This window comes from Crotalus tigris, unplaced genomic scaffold (genome assembly GCF_016545835.1).
Source record: "Crotalus tigris isolate CLP2741 ecotype Arizona unplaced genomic scaffold, ASM1654583v1 scf7180000024441.2113493, whole genome shotgun sequence".
Classification (NCBI taxonomy): Eukaryota; Metazoa; Chordata; class Lepidosauria; order Squamata; family Viperidae; genus Crotalus; species Crotalus tigris.
In genome coordinates, this window is record NW_024100610.1 from 2,016,144 (window position 1) to 2,033,777 (window position 17,634).

Sequence of the window (17,634 nt, forward strand, 5' to 3'; positions counted from 1 at the left end):
TTGGTTACTAAACAAAGCAATCACTAAGTAACTGTGACTCTGCTTATAATCTTACTTCAGTTTTGCTTTGCTTCACAGACCTGCAAAGATCATAAATGCAAGGATTGGTTCTAAAGTTTTAAATCATCATTTTAGCTGAGAACGGTCACTAAATGAGGCAGTCATTAAAGAAGGACCACCGTATTCACAACCATTGAGTCTAATTTGCCTCTACCATGTTCCAGTTGCTTCAGATTTACTTATCTAAGCTTGTAAACTGGCTTGTAATTATGAGACTGGTAAAAAAAAAAATCTTGTCTAGCTCTATTTCTGGAACAATGAGAGAGACCTATTTTAAATTGTCATGTCTGTGATATAGGAAAAAAACCTCATTTTAAATCCAAAATGCATTTCTAGCGGATAATTCAAATTAACACAAGCTATTTTGGTTTTCAGTATGTATTATAGTAAGCGGTTTCTGACAACTCATTTTTTTTAAAGTTATCTTTTACTGGTTTTTGTCCTATGATGAAGTGGTTGTAGTCATCCCTGCTAATGCATCATGAGCTCATCTAGATTGGCTTTTGATGCATCATTACTAACATTCAGCAGCTGATGTTAACTGAATTCAAATGAGTGCATGTAAACATCTTATCACAATCTGAAGAAGCCACGAAGGTAGGCATTGAATTAATTCAAATCTGCCAGTACAATGGCACTAATTCGGTTAGATGATTTGATTTGTCTATTTCTAATACTGGCATTTTCTATACTATTTTTTTTATTCCTGTGCTGTTTGTCTTTGGCAACTTGAGGATAACACATCTTTCTGCATGATTGGATATATTTTCCACTTGAGCAGCTGACCTCAAAAAACATATATAGGGGCACTGTAGGATTTCTGAATAGTTGAAACTATTGTTGTAGCTCCAGCTCCTGGGGGCCCCATGGAAACGATGAATAAGCCAGTTGCTGCTAAGAATCCTGAGGTAGGAGGCAAGGATTCTCAGGCTGGGACTGCTTTAGAGTGTTCAGGTAGGTCCGAAGTTAAAGCAGCAGAATTGCCACACATATATATCTGATTTAAAATTAAAGAAAAGCACGGTAATACTCCAGTGTTTTTGAAATGCCAGCTCTGTTTAATTGGCTGCCTTATATTTGATTCTCTCTTTCTCGATAAGCAGCAGAAAGTTGAAGAAAAAAAAAACTAGACTCTCTTCAGCTGGTCAGTACTGTATTTGATCCTTTCATAAAGTGTTAACAAATAGTCCTTGACTCACAACCGGAAACCTGGAATTGCATTCATAAGTTGTGCCAGTCATTAAATGGGTCGTCACATGACTGATCCGATTTTAAAACACATTTTGCAGCAGTTGTTAAGGGAATCATCACAATCATTAAGTGAATTCATGGTCATTAAGCAAACCCATTGTCCCCAATGGGCATTTTTTTACCAGAAACTGGAAGTAAATGCCAGTTTCTGGCCAAACTGTAATAAATCATGGTCACATGATTGCAGGACACTCTGAATAGCTATAAATGTGGGCTAGTTGCCAAGCACCCAAAATGAGATCACATGATGGGTAGCCATCGGAACTTTGAATCCAGGTCACAAATACCTTTGGGGGGGAGGGGTCTTTTGTCCTTTCAGATGGTTGCTAAGCGACTGGTTGTAAGTCCAGGACTATTCATACTAGGTTTGCCTTCTGTTATTTCCTATAGGCATTTTATTTGGAGAGTCAGATGAAATGTTGTATCTTAATTTTTCTAAAACGTTTCTAATGGTGGAAACATCAATAAATAATCCTTTCAAATTAATGCTAGACCAGGGGTAGGCAACCTTGGCTCTTTTATGACTCGTGGACTTCAACTCCCAGAATTCCTGATCCAGCATGGCTCAGCTTGGAAACCTCTTCCTTTCCCCTCAGTATGGCTGGCTCAGGAATTCTGGGAGTTGAAGTCCACAAGTCATAAAGGAGCCAAGGTTGCCTACCTCTGTGCTAGACTCATGGCTATGTACAGTGTTTCACAGAGAAATAGTTATACTTACCAAGATGAACCTTATCACTTTCTGATTGTATCCTGGACTGCTTTGCTACCTTGTTCCAGAACTTTTTTTAACTCTTATTTTGGAATATATGTTCAGTTATCTCCTACAGTCATGTGTTACAACTGCTTCACCAGTTTTGCTAAGATTTGATGCACAGGAATTGACATATGAATCACTAATCTTTTAATGTGACCGTTTTCCTTATTAAATGAGCTGTTAAGCTGCAGTTCAGTCTGCCTTTGCTTTCTCTCTTATATTTGCCTAATAGAAAAATATAGGATTAAGACCAGGCAATTTCATAGCTTATAAAACAGCCAATTATGATGAGATTGAGACTAATCCCCTCCGTCTTCTGGGTTCCAGCGGTTTTTCTGGAATATTTTAAAATAAGATATGAATTTTAAGTGCAAGCAGCAGAAAGGCATCAACTTCAAAATGGAATAGGATTGAGTTTCATAAATTTAGTTTTCATACTGACACAGTCTGAGCACATGCTTAATCTAGCTTTTACATCACTCTTTTGCTATATTTGCCTTGAATTCTGGATGTCATCCCAATCCTGTTGTCGTCCCAACTCACACTGTTAATCTTATTACCCAAGCAAAAGATTTTGCCCAGCTCACCCACTAGTCTAGATAAAGGAATAAAGGATTTTTGTTTGTATTATAGGTAGGTAGGTAGGGTAGGTAGGTCTTTGGTTATTCGGGTTTTCTCCCGCATCAAATTGGAAGTGTCTTGACGCGGGAGAAAACCCGAATAACCAAAGGCCTACATACAAACACCCACGAAAACCACAGAATACATACATACATACATACATACATACATACATACATACATACATACATACATACATTAAAAACAAGCAAACACGAACACCAGGGAAAATTTAAAACTAGAAACGTTTAATGCCAAGCTTTCGTCAGCCAACTGCCGACATCATCAGGGCTTAAAACCGGTCGATGGGAGTCTCCTTTATAGTGCTGGTCAGTTTATGCACACGGCTCCTGGACCTTGTCATCGGTCCTACTTGATTAAGTCCTGATGGTGTCGGCAGTTGGCCGACGAAAGCTTGGCATTAGATTAAACGTTTCTAGTTTTAAATTTTTCCTGGTGTTCGTGTTTGCTTGTTTTTATAATATGATTATACCCAGGATTCGTGTTTCTAACGATTTTTTTTCCTTAGTTTGGAAAAGCCAATCTAATGTAATGTATATTGGATTTTGTATTTGGGGATTTTACTTGTGTAAGCCACCTGGAGTCACTGAGTTGGGCAGCCATATAAATTCTATTAATAAGTCAAATAAAATAAACTAGAGCAGGGGTGTGAAACTGCCTGCCCGTGAGCCGGATGTGTCATGGTGAAACCACGCCTATCCCATTGCTGGCAATGGAAAAGTTGTGATATGTTGCGATGCGATACGTGACATTGCAAGTTTGACACCTCTGAACTAGAGGAAGATTTGAAGATACCAGAGCCCTTAAGTCACATGAGATTCCTTGTCCCATGCAATCAAACAAATACATATTTTATATTACCTCTCTGAGCTTATGCTTCTAGCTTTTTCTAAATAATTTCATCCCAAGAGACTTGCAAGTCACTGTAATGCAACTTTTCTGATGCATGTGTAGTATATAAGAACATAGGCAGTGGCCTATTTTATCACAACCCCAGCTCATCTAGTCCAGCTGTCTGTTTTCAAAATCAACCAATTGTAGAAGGAAGCCCATAGTTTCTCAGTAGATTGGCTTCAGAGTCATTTATAATGCCATCAAAGTTAATACCCCTGAATCCTCATGACGTCCATGAATTGATCCAAAATCCTTTATTGTGGCAGTTTTATTGGTTGTATTGATCAAGCTGAAAGAACAGAGTCTTCTGGATTGTTCTAGAACTTGTTTTATCAGTGTGCTGTTTAATAACTGTTGATTTTGCTCATTCAGCATCTGCCATTCCTGCTTCTTTCCCTGGTGCTGCTGAAGCACCTCCAGTCTGTTCTCAGCCTCCCATTCTAGCATCAGGTATTTGTTCTTAATCTTAGCATATGCCATCTTAAACAGTATATTTACAGTTACTTTAATATGGCCTGCAATCTGATGGAATGGTAGTTGGTATCACTATACTTGAAGGCCAGGCTCCAAAACTATGTTCAAGTTCTGTCCTTAGTTTAGCTTATGAAATGCCTGGGTTCATAGATTAAAATGGTTTGCCTGAAATGGGTCGATACAGTACAATTTGACTTGCTTGAGGTTTCTGCAATAAACTTTACATGAAGTCACAGAGGCTTTCCTCATTAAGATAGATGACAAAGTTTCCAAATTCCAATGCACCACACTGGACTGAATGCTTCAAGCTTAAATGCTGCAACTTGTTTCCTGAATTAGTAGCTTTACCAGAGATAGAAAGAAAAGACTATTAGCACATGCTAAAAGTTGGATTTGTGGTAAGATTCACTTGTGCCAGTAGTGATTACAATTAATCCTCACTTAATGTCCGAAATTGGGACTGACAATTCCAGCACTAAGTGATGTGGTTAAGTGAAACATCACATGACTGTACCCATCTTACACTGATCGGCTGCAGTCATTAAGCAAATGGTAGTTAAGCCTGATGTCATATGACCATGACTTGCGACTTACTGCCAGTTTCCCCACTGACTTTACTTGTCAGAAGCCAGTAAGAGCCACAAATGGCAATACCATGACCATGGGATACTGTGACCATTGTACATGCCCATCATTTGCAAAATGCTCAAGTCATGGTCATGTGATTGAGGATGCTATAAATGGCCATAATTTGAGGACCAGTCGTAATCTACTTTTTCCAGGACTGTTCGAAGAGAGGCAGAATTAGACGGTTGTTAACCAACAACTACCTGAAAAGCTTAGCTATGGTATAGTACAGGAGTAGGCAACCTTGGCTCTTTTATGACTTGTGGACTTCAGTACCCAGAATTCCTGAACCAGCCATGCTGACTCAGGAATTCTGGGAGTTGAAGTCCACAAGTCATTGCCCCTGGTATAGTAGCTGGCTTTGGCTGATCTCAAAACAACTAATTGGGTAGGAAACTACTATATGAGAAAATAATATCTCAAACGGAAGAAAGTGACTAGGAAATAAGTTCAACTCAAGGAAGATTATACTTTTGCCTTTCGAGTGCTTAATTCTACCTGTGTCTTTATGGGAAATGTTGAGTCTTTCTGAAGTGTTGTGGCTGCAAAGACAGTTTTGTTTTATTCATCAAATGTGCATGCTGCCAAATTATCTCAACTTTATCAATTTGGAACACACTAAAATATAATATTTTACACAATAAATAAAAGAATAATACAATACAGTACACAAGAGCAAGCCAATGATATAATGGCTAAAAAAATAATAAGTATCCAAGAAAAGTTGTTTGGGACGGGAGAAAAAAATATATATTTTCTGGCAGCTGCTGTAATAATTTATCCCCTACAAGTAATAGCACTTCCATGTGGGAGGCTTTATGGGTAACTTAATTTTTCTGCTTACGTGTTATTTTTCCAATGCTGATTTACTTTTTCTCCTTTAGCAGCGGTTTCCACCTCTTCTATTTATAGCCCCCTCCACCCTTCCTCTTTGTGCCTTGATGCTAACTCTCCCCTTGCTAGCCTCTGTCCTTTTACTACTCCACCAGAACTGGTTACCTCTGTCTCTTCAGTACAAGCCACTCCCGATGCTGCCTTGTCTTCTGCTGACTCAGTTATATTATCTCAGACCCTTTCCCCCATGAAACCACCAGTTATGGCTGGCGTTGTACCTGTTGGCATATCCCTACCTTTAGGGCCTGTAGCTTCTCCCCCAGCCTCAGTAATTTCTTCTGAATCTCTTACTTCTGCTTCATCAACATCTCCTATAAGCCCAGTAGGGACAACTTCTGCAGCCTCAGTTTCTCCAATTCCATCATCTCCTGTCTCAGCTCCTTTCATTCTCCCAATTGCTCCTGTGTCTCCTTCTATGGCTACAGCTCCCATCCCCGCTGAAGTTCCAGCTCCTACTACTGTGGCTTCACCCTCTAGTCCAACTCCTTTCCCTCCAAAGTCTGCAGGTGCTCCTGCCTTGTCACCAACACCTCCTATCCTTAATCCTGTGACTCCTGCTCTCGATCCAGGGGCTCACATTTCATCCTCTGTTCCCTCTCACCAGCCTTCCATACCCATCAATCCCATTCCCCCTCTTCCTGATTCTGTCACCATTCCCAGTTCCATCATTTCTCCAATGCCCGTATCAATTCTGGGATGTCCTGCAGGGTCACCTGCAGAATCTGCATCTCATCCTGTGACTCCTTTGGCACCTATTTCCAGTTCTGAGATCCCTGCTTCCTTTCTTAAAGTTTCTGGGGCTGATGCTTTACCTCCAGCAAAGCTTGCCCCTGCAATACTACCTGTAAAGTCTACTTCTGGTCCTGAATCCATTATCATGGTCCCAGCAAAGCCTGCTTCTATGCTACTGTTACCGGAAGGATCCCCTGGCAAACCTGTTTCTGATTCTCTGCCCCCTGTGAAATTGGCATCTGGTCCTGCGGCCCCAGAAGTATGCCCTGTGTCTGGTCCACTATCTGTTTCTTCCCAGCTGCAAACTCCTATTTTGACAGCCGTTCCTGACTCTATGACTACGTCTCTAGACAAAGCAATGCTGACTTCTAAACAGATGGCTCCTGCCAGGTCCCCTGTGAAACCCCCTTTCCCATCGGAACATCCTGATGCTCTAACCACAGCAAGTCCAATAATGAAATCTGCTTCTGAATCTATAGGCCCTTCTGGAATCCCAATAGATCCTTCTAGTCCTGTGTCACTTTCTTCACAGCCAGAGAGACCTGCTTCAGCTCCTACTTCTGGCTCTACTTCACCAGGCACGGCAGTCTCTAACTCTAAAGAACTGAGTACGGTACTTCCTTCTGTAAAATCTGCTTCCTCTTCAGAAATTTCTTCAGATCCTATGTCCTCATCAGGCTCTGTTCTTAGACCCTCGCTTCCTCCCTCGCCCCCAATGAAGTTTAGTTCTTCGGTGCCTATTCCCGAGCCCGTTCTCCCTTCTGCAACAGCAGCAGAACTAATCTCTGCTCCAGGACTACCCAAAGGGCAACCTCTGAAAACTGTTTCTAGTCCTGTGGCTTGTACAGGACCCCCGGTGGAGTCTGCTTCCCTTTCAGCATCTGTTTCTAGTCCAATAACGCCTCCCCTAGGCCCTTTACCACCTGCTTCCAAGATGGTTCCATCTGTTTTCAAACCAGCTCCTGCTTCTTCAGTATCTGCTTCAGTAACTCAGCCTGCAGCTGTTTCTGGCCCTGTGACTACAGCAGAGCCTGGTCTTGTCTCACCGGCATCTGCTACGAAGCCATTTTCAACTTCTGAACTTGCTTCTAGCTCTTTGTCTATGGCAGAGTATGTTTCTAGTCCTGTAACACCTACTGCCCATACTCCTGCACCTGTTTCTGAATCTACAGCCCTTCCTGTGGCCTCTGAAGGGGTTACTCCTAGCTCATTGATACCTGCCTCCCATCCAGCAATAGCAGCAGCGGTACTTCCTTCTGAACGTCAGGCGCCACCTATAGTTGTAGCAGAGACTGCTTCAGCTCCAGTGACACCAGCTGCACCTGCCCCAGTAACTTCTCCTGTAGGCCCAACAATGCCAGTTTCTCACCCAGCACCCTCTACAGTACCTTCTGAGGTGCCTGCACCAGTGACCGTTCCTGGAACCCTTGCTGCTTTTCTTGAACCTCTTTCCTCTCCTGACCTTGTAGCCACTGTCATCCCTCCTCCTGGCATTGCACCTCTGACTTCTGCAGTGGCTTCTCCCATTTCCCCTGCAGCAGCATTTTCTATTCCAGCAACTCTTAGTCCTGTCTCCAGCTCCAGAGTGCCCCCTGGCCTGGTTAGCTCCACTGTCTCCGCCTTAGCCACGAACCAGGCTTCCATTTCATCTGGGGAGGCGATGCTTTCCCAGAAAATGGCACCTTTGCCTCTCACACCTGCTGATCCTTCTGTTTCTACTTCTCCCATTGCAAGCGTTCTCACTCAGCTGGCTTCTCCTGCACCCCCTCCTTCTACCCCTGTGAAAAAGCTAGAGCCTTCCTCTGTGCTTCCCAAACCACCCCCTGTTGCACCTGCACCTGGTTTAGCCCCTGAAATGACCCCCAGCCCTACCTCTGCTACCCTTGAAGACGACGAGCTGCCACCTTTGATCCCTCCAGAGGTACATGTTGAGGAGTCACCTCTGCAGCCAGTCCTGGTGGATTTCTCTCCTAAGACAGCTGTGCCCCTTGCTGAGGTTCCAGCAACTGCTCCTTTACCACCTCCTCCTGTCAAACAGCCTTTCCTGAAGAATGACAAGGGTATTTGCCTCTTCGGTTTGCTGTGTGCATGGATATCAAAGGCCGCTCACCGGATACTAACTTAGTTATACAGGCATGGAGTGTGAATTCCCTCTGCTTTAACTCTTAGACTAGAAAAACGCCACTTAAAATTTACTAAGTCAAAATAAGCCTAGATTAAGTTATCGTAGTTGAAGTTTGTTGCACACACTGTGATTTGTGTTTTATGTCATATTATGATTTATTTATCTACACTACTAATGTGAAAAGTTGAATCACTGGGCATGATGTGTGTGTCATAAGCCTTGTCCAAGCTGATATCTCTAGATGAGAACTAACCTAGAAATTGTAATCATTGCTTTGTTTTCAATGGCACTCTGTTGTTTCAGTCTGCTTTTTTTTTTTGTTTCTAGTGTTTTGCCTGTGGTTGCATATCTAGTACATATTGTTAATAGCAGTTGCATAAATGTTCTGTGCTATGAGGTGATATTTTACCCTCATTCTAGAAGAATTTGTGGTCTAATGTTGATGTCCCTCTTTAGATTATTGTGCAGTGTCTATATTTGCAACTGTAGTTTGGAAGATGTGTGAGTGTGTATAAATAGGAAGTTTCCTATTAAATACTTAACATATATATTGTGTTAAATTCATGTCTGTTAGAGAGTAGAAACAAGTAGTCTGGTGTTTCTGTCCTGTTACCAATCACTTAACTGTAGTCACATGCATATGCAATTTGGGATAAAGGTATCAGAATTTTGCATCAGCTGGAATTAATGTAGTATTATTGAGATAGACGGGGACATCAGTTGTGCTTGTTCCAGAAAAACTGTGCCCTAAATATGCTTTCTCACCAGTAATCCCATTTGTTCCCTTCTTGCATTGCAGTCACCCAGATGTTAAAGCATGTGAGCTAGCAGTTTACTGAAACTTGCATCCAGAGATGGCAGTCATATAATGGTGGTGGGGAGGATTGTTTTGAGGTTATCTTTCTGAAAGACACAAATACAAGCTATTACAAGATTTTAAAGTACTATTATTTCATAAGTGAGTGATCATTTAGTGTGTACTTTAGTTCTTGCAAACATCTTTCTTAAACTTGGTTGTTTTAAAATCTTGGGAATGTGCCGTGAACTTGAGCAATCTTCATCTTCCTTTCGCTTGCTCAGGTTCCTTTGTTCTATGATGCAGAATAACCAGTTTGCCAGAACAAATTTAATATGTGCTAAACCAGTAGTCCTTTGGTTTACCATGTGTGTACCCAACTGCTTCAGGCTACTGTGAACAATAGTTCATAATTAAAACATGGATTAGTGTGATGTCTGAATCCACTTTGAAGCAATCTTAATTGGTGCTAGCTGTTGTTTGTCCTATGTACACATCATGCTAAATTCTAGGTCTCATAAATTGTGAAAGGGAAGGAAATCTAAGTATAATGAGGAAAGATGTTCAGATCCATAGCGTATTCCTAGTCTCCATCATGGGCCAAATTATGCCAGAATGAAACTGTCATGTTCTTTTTAAAAAAAAAAAAAGTACTACTCAAATCAAATAATATCCTTACCCTGAGAATGTGATCAATACCTTGCTCTAAGAAACATGTTCTTCCTGGGAACCTTGCCACATAGGTTAAACCACTATTATATTAAATCACTGCCATTTCAGAATTTTGTTGTCTATATTTTTTTTTTCTATGTCTGTGGGGGATGTTGGGAATATGTTCTTTTACTACCAGACATTTCTGAAGTTTGTTGGCTTGAAAGTATTTTTTAACAATGTTGGCACAATAAAAGAATGAAAGTTTCTTCATGACCAAGCAGCAAAGCTCTGCATGTTTTGCCTGGGCCTGCCTGCCACTCCCAAGATAGACCAAGTTGGAAGAAATTATGCATGTTGATTTCCGTAGGTTCTGGAACAGAATCTGACAGCGATGAATCAGTGCCAGAACTTGAAGAACAAGACTCCACGCAGGCCACTACACAGCAGGCGCAGGTGAGAAAGGGAAAGAAGAACACCATAAACTATATTTGATATGCTTGGGCAGGGCTGTAAAAGTAAGTATATTTCAACCTCAAAAATCTCACACACAATTGTGAATACATAATTTAGTTAGGTAAGATATAACACTGCAATATTTTAAGACATCCAATACAACAGGTGATCACAACTTGAGATCTAGGCTGCATGTAAATATCACTCCCTAAATCCTGGGGTATAGTTCTGGCACTCTCCAAAATTAGCCACTGTGATGTAATTTTTATTAAGAGCAAAAAATTAGTAAATGCATAAGGAGATGATACTGTTTCAATGGCACTACTGCAGTTGTTCTGTCTGCCCAAGGTAAACACTTATCCCCTATTTTAATAATAGGTGTTATGGAATATCCTGGTCAGATCGTAACCATCTTTTGATGGGCTCCTGGCTGCTGAGATGCTGACACTTTTCACTACTTTTTAAAAATAACATGAAATATATTTTAAAATTTGCACAGCTATCCAATCAGGCTCAGCAATATCGCCAGCAGGATTGGGGAGTGCTTTCTCCAGCACTGGAGATGGATAATCCACGCAGTGGGTTGAGACTGTATTCCTGGCCAATCAGATCAGTCAGCCAAAGTTGCCACGCCCCGTCTTGGACCATGATCCTTTAGTCTTGACTGATCTGGCCATGCGAGACATCTACAACTTTTGGCTCCTGGGCAGGAAGTCAGATTCCTACAGGGGAAACCACCCCCACTTAAAAGGGGGAAATCCCTAACTCCCCTCCCTAACCAACCCCAGCCACCTTCCAGCAGCCGGCAGCCGCCTTAAACAAACGGGGAGGCTCGGGCAACCCCTCGCGTTTAAAACAAACAAACAAACAAACAAAAAAAAAGACAGAAAGGCAAGCAGTTAGCAAGGGAAGCGGAGGACAAAGGGGACGCATGCTGGGAGGGAGATTGATTAAGGGAAACAGCTGGCGTGCGAAGGAGCAGTCTTTTCACTCCAGGCTGCTCAGGATTTTTTAAACGAGGCGCCATTGTCTGCACAGCTGGAAGCACGCGCAGCTCTTTGTTACAACCGCACGTGGCATAGGCAGCCTTGTTAACACATGCGCAGTAGTTTCCTGGCAGCGGCGGCCATATTTTTTGTCCAAACAGGGGAGTTAAAGTTCCTTAAGAAAGCTAGGTTCAGCCGCTGGAGTGAATTAATAGGCAAGCAGTACTGGGGTACTAAAGCATCTATTATTCATTCAGAGACATTCAAATCAGACACATAGCTACTGGTTCCAGGACTTGGTGTCTTCTACCTAAAGTAAATAAGAACCTTTCATAACTAACTGTGTTTAGTTGCCTTTGGCTCCTCCCAGACTTCGGGTCCCCCATTAGTGGCCCGTACGCCTCTGGATTTAGTGGTGGGTTCCAGGCATCCCCAGTCGCGTGCCTGTCCTTACCCACCATAGTCAAGCCGGGTTCCAGGCATTCCCATTAGCGTGCCTGTTCTTATCCGTGCACAGTGACTAACTCTGACAATTTTGCAGAGTCTGCTCCTGAGTTCCAGACGCCCCCAGTAGTGCGCCTGTCCTTACTCAAAGTTGGAGCTCTCCTACTACCTGGGTCCCCCCTATCGCGGCCCAGCGTTAGTGGAGAATGGAGGAAGCAATCATTCCCTCCACTGGAGCCCCGCCTTCATCCTCTGGAGCACCTGCTTCAGAGGATTCGGAATCCTCTGCAGCCCCTAGAAAGGCTGCAAGGAAGTCATCAAAGAAGGCTGACAAACAGGCAATCAGAAGACACCAAGCCCTAGAAAAAGAGTTCGACAGAGCCCAGAAAAGGGCCAGAATTGAAAATAGGCAGAATGGGGGAATAGGTCCTGACCTACCGCTGGGTCTCCCTTCATCCCCACGGGCCATTTGGTCATTAGGGAACTCATCACAGTCCCAAACAGAGGGTGGGATAGGCGAATTCTGATCGCTCTCCCGATCCCCCTCCCCACGGAGGTTACAGGAAACCCCGAGGACCATGCTAACCACAGCACCTGCAGGGTCGCAGGCAATGGTCACTCCTGCATTGACAGGGGATCTGCTAGCTACCCTAATAGCACAGGCAGTGGACCGTGCATTTGAGGCCAGGGCTCAAACTTCAAAAGCCAAGCCTCTAGGACTTAGAACGAGGCATCGGGAGGAAACGGAGGACCATCAGGACCTCTCCTCCATCTCAGACTCGTCGGTCTCTGAGGAAGCTTACCTGGACCAGCCAGGTACGTCACAAGGGATTCAAATGTCTGAGGAGGAGGAGGACACCTCACCTCAAGGGCCGTCCTTCAGCGGCCTGTTTAACCCTTCTCTTTTTGTTACTATTCTGCGCAAGGCTGAGGCCACAGCCCATCTGGGGCATGGGACACCAGCGGAGCCTGTCACAGTTGACACGGAGGCTGAGCCGACGTTCGCCGAAAAGGTAACCACTCAACACCGCATACCATGCCCGACCATGTTCCTAAACACAATAAGGAAACAGTGGGCAGCGCCAACCTCCCTACCGCTTCCTAGCAATGCGGAGAGGAAGCTATTTAACGTAGCAAGGGAGCTAGAGGGAACATTGGAGGTACCGGTGGTGGACGAACCCATAGGTCCCCTGATATCGGACACGGCCATATCAGGAGATTTTGCTGAGGCTCTTAAAGCCGAGGACCGAAAGAGTGAGTCCAACTACAGGAGAACGCACCAGGCAATAGCTTGGGCTACCAGGGCGTCTACCTCTGCGTCCTTTTTCTCCAGAGCCACACTTTGTTGGCTCCGTGAGTTACAGGGCCGGGTTCCCATGGAGGATATACGCACTCACCAGGAACTCAGCAAAATGGTAGCGGCCACGGAATATGCGTCGGACGCAACACTTTTAGCGACCAAGTTTTCAGCCAAGGCAATGGCGGCAAACAACACGAGCAGGCGCATCCTCTGGCTAAAGAACTGGCAGGCGGATACCAAATCCAAGTGGAAATTGGCTTCGGCTCCGTACCAAGGGGCAAAGCTGTTTGGTGAGGCACTAACGCCATACCTGACAGAGAACAAGGACAAGCGCAAGGTCCTTAAACACATGCTTAAAAGGCAGGACAAGAGACCCGGCTCCTGGGGAAGGAAACAATCCTTTCGTACGGAAGCCAGGGTCAACTACTTTCAAAATTCCCAACCCTTCCAAGCTAGACAGGATAGGGAAAGACAGGGGGACAGACAGAACACAAGACATAGGCAAACACAGGGAAGACGGCCCTTTCGGGGGAACAACCGCCCCTTCCGCCGTACCAGATGACTCCCGCCCAGACCTTCCCATAGGGGGCAGACTAGCAGGGTTTGCTCCCCAGTGGGAAGAGACCACCACGGACGTATGGGTCAGGAACACCATACGTCATGGTCTATCTCTAGAATTTCTCTCAAAGCCCCCGAACCGCTTCCGCCCGTGCCCCTGTCCCACAAACCCAACAAAGAGAAGGCTCATGAACGAGGCCGTTCAGCACCTTCTAAACATACGGGCCGTAGAGCCGGTGCCTATGAACCAGAGAGACCAGGGGTTTTATTCTATCCTCTTCGTGGTCCCAAAACCCTCGGGGGGTTGGAGAGCCGTTTTGGATTTGAAAAGGCTAAATTTCTACATAAAATACCGCAAATTCAAAATGCAGACACTACGCTCCATCCTTGGAAGCGTAAGGAAAGGGGATTTTCTGGCATCGATCGACCTCACGGAGGCATACTTGCACATCCCTATCTCTCTGGCTCACCGCCGCTTTCTACGGTTTGCCTACAGGGGGCACCATTTTCAATACAGGGCACTTCCATTCGGCCTGTCATCAGCGCCCAGAGTGTTCACCAAGATTCTGGCGGTTCTGGCAGCACAACTAAGAAACGTACCAGTCAGAGTCCAGTGCTACCTGGACGATATTCTAATCCAGTCATCGTCCGCCCAGCAGTCTCGGGCGGTCCTAAAGTTAGTGATAAAAATGCTGCAGGACCACGGCTTCTCGGTGAACTTTCCAAAGAGCCATCTAACCCCAACTATGAGAATACTCCACCTGGGAGCGGTCATAGACACAAAGGAATGCAAGGTGTACCTATCACAGGAACGCCTCAGCAGCATAAAGAAAGCCGTAAAACAGGTAAGCCGCGGTCAGTCAGTGACGCTGGTCTGTCTTTCCCAGCTGCTAGGGAAGATGATATCGACCATAGCAATAGTTCCTTGGGCAAGGCTGCACTCAAGAGAACTGCAATGGTTCATGCTCCCGTTTCAGAGACAACAAATCAGTGCATCCCGGAAGAGGGTAGGCATACCTCCGAGAGTACGACACTCCCTCAGGTGGTGGCTATCTCCAGCTCTCCTCAGGGGGTCCCCCTTCAGGGAACCAGACAGAGTAGTAGTCACAACAGATGCGAGCTTATTCGGCTGGGGAGGCCACTTGGGGACCAAGTGGACACAGGGCCGCTGGTCAGCGGTGGATCTCCGACACAACATAAACTGGCTCGAGCTGCGGGCTATTCACCTAGCGTTAAGGCATTTTCACAGCAGCATAAAAGGCAGGCACGTACTGGTCCTGACGGACAACGTGACAGCCAAGGCCCACATAAACCGTCAGGGGGGCACACACTCTCGCTCGCTCTCGGCCGAGGCCCTCCTACTGGGGGCCTGGGCGGAACAAAATCTGGCCTCCATAAAGGCCGACCACATATCGGGGGAGGCAAACATCCAAGCAGATCTGTTGAGCAGATCAACAATAGATCACTCGGAGTGGCAACTACACCCGAGGATCTTCAGGGAGGTCTGTCACCGCTTCGGGCTTCCCCAGGTGGACCTTTTTGCCTCTCCTTCCAATGCCCACCTAACTCGCTTCTTCTCCCGATTCCCATCCAAGGGAGCAGAGCAGACGGACGCGTTACGGAGCCCATGGCCAAGGGGGCTCCTGTACGCGTTTCCACCCTTACCTCTCCTTCCGGCGGTAGTACGCAAGATTCTGCGGGAAAGGGCCGAGGTAATCCTTGTGGCCCCTTATTGGCCAAGGAGACCTTGGTTCGCAGACTTGAGGAGTCTCTCCCGCACGAATCCATGGCGGATTCCTCCGGAGAGGATCTCCCTCAAGCAGGGGGAGATCTCCCACCCAGAGCCACAATGGCTACAACTAGCCGTCTGGCTCTTGAACGGTCAATTTTAGCCAAGGGGGCTTGCTCACAGGGTGTAATTAGGGTCATACAGGCATCAAGGCGCCCCTCCACGAACCGTATCTACGAGGCCACGTGGAGAAGCTTCCAATCATGGTGCTCTAAACAGGAATTGTTACTCGAAGGGATCACAATTCCCAAGATCCTAGAATTTTTACTAGATGGCCTAGAGAGGGACCTCTCGCCAAACACACTGCGCAGACAAATTGCCGCCCTCTCAACTATACTTTCTGCCAGCCCCGGTGAATCCTTGGGCAAGCATCCCTTAATACGATCCTTCCTCAGGGGGGCTGCAAACATCAGACCGCCAACCGTGCACAGGTATCCATCGTGGGAACTACCACGAGTACTACAAGCTCTTACCAGAGCGCCCTTCGAACCACTCAAAACATGTGACATTCGCTATCTGACCCATAAGGTAGCATTCTTGGTAGCCATCACGTCAGCTCGGCGGATATCCGAGTTAGCTTCTCTCTCAATGAGGAAGGACCTGTGCCATTTTCACAGGGACAAGGTAGTCCTAAGAATAGACCCTTCATTCATTCCAAAGGTCAACTCCCTTTTTCACAGATCACAGGAAATAGTCCTACCAGACTTCTGTCCAAACCCAGCTCATCCCCTGGAACAACAATGGCACACCTTGGACGTACGCAGGGCACTAAGACATTACATTTCACGCACAGCGGAATTCCGACGCTCGGAAGCGCTTTTCATATCCTTCCACCCTGCTACTAGGGGCCGGAAGGTCTCGTCCTCTACCATCGGTAGGTGGATTAGGGCATGCATCACGGGGGCATACCAGGCGGAGTCCTTGCAAGTCCCCAAGCATATCACAGCCCATTCCACAAGGAGTGCTGCCACCTCAGCAGCATGGGCCATGCAGGCTTCTATTGAAGAGGTATGCAGGGCAGCCACTTGGGCCTCGCCCTCTCCATTCATTCGTCATTACAAAATTGACAGGTACTCCTCTGCAGAGGCCTCCTTCGGTAGGAGGGTTCTCCAGCAGGTGCTAGACCAAAGTTGCACACGGGACCAGTCTATTCCCCAACCCAAGGGACAATAGGCTTTGGTATGTCCCACTGCGTGGATTATCCATCTCCAGTGCTGGAGAAGGGGCGTTGACTTACCTGAACGCCTTTTCTCAGCACGGAGATGGATAATCCACACCCACCCTTATAGACTAGAATAATAGGGTATATTTAGTGGAGCCAAAACGTCTTACTGTCAGTCAATGGCTGCGCTCGAGTCAAGACTAAAGGATCATGGTCCAAGACGGGGCGTGGCAACTTTGGCTGACTGATCTGATTGGCCAGGAATACAGTCTCAACCCACTGCGTGGATTATCCATCTCCGTGCTGAGAAAAGGCGTTCAGGTAAGTCAACGCCCCTTCTCATTCTATATATTGCCTCCTCCCTAATATGGAGATGGGAATTATGAAAAAGTTAGCCATGATCAGCTCAGTGGAAGTTTTTTTCCTGTTCCTCCCTAGCTTTCCTTGTACCCATCCCCCAACATACACACTTTAAAGGCGAAAACTCCAAAGGCAATGTGTAGACCTCAGCTTAAACAAAAAGTTTTGTACCCTAATTTGCAATGTTAGTTTTGCACATTGGTGCAGATTCTAATTTGTGCTATGGTTATAACACAATTTTTATCCATGTCATTGTCTATAGTAGATAGAGAAATGGTAGATACAGTGCATTGGCATCTAAAATTGGTATGCTACAATTCCCAAACATGAAATTAGGAGAAGAGTATCCTACATACGTTATACATCTTGAAAAGTGGGTGTTTTCCTTTTGAATTTTCTGCAAGGTAGATAGTTAATAAGGTAACAGCAAAATAATAAAGCAGGAAGAAGTATAATTTTTCTTCATTCTATGAGTCACATCTAGCATGGAGCAAAGATTATGGGAGTAACAATCCAAAACATCCGGAGTTTGGATATGGTTGAAATGAATCATGCTAAGTACAGAACATTTCATGAGTTAGATAAACTACAATGGAAGCTAACTGGGCAGTTTCTTCAATTTATTTCTGCTATATTTTTTTCCAAAATAATGGAAATACAGCTGTTGCTGAGAGACCTC

General features: G+C 45.2%; 1 protein-coding gene across 7 annotated transcripts in view; it reads left to right on the plus strand.

Moving 5' to 3' along the window:
• NACA (nascent polypeptide associated complex subunit alpha) overlaps positions 1-17,634 on the plus strand; it is a 36,319-nt gene that overhangs the window by 13,762 nt on the left and 4,923 nt on the right. For 2 of the 7 annotated variants that reach the window (XM_039331994.1, XM_039331995.1), the window contains exons 3-6: positions 907-1,014; positions 3,974-4,051; positions 5,587-8,388; positions 10,271-10,356. In XM_039331994.1, the coding sequence (XP_039187928.1) occupies positions 907-1,014; positions 3,974-4,051; positions 5,587-8,388; positions 10,271-10,356 (3,074 nt within the window). The remainder of the gene's footprint in view (positions 1-906; positions 1,015-3,973; positions 4,052-5,586; positions 8,389-10,270; positions 10,357-17,634) is intronic. The other 5 variants (XM_039331997.1, XM_039331998.1, XM_039331996.1 and 2 more) reach the window with 4 other exon arrangements.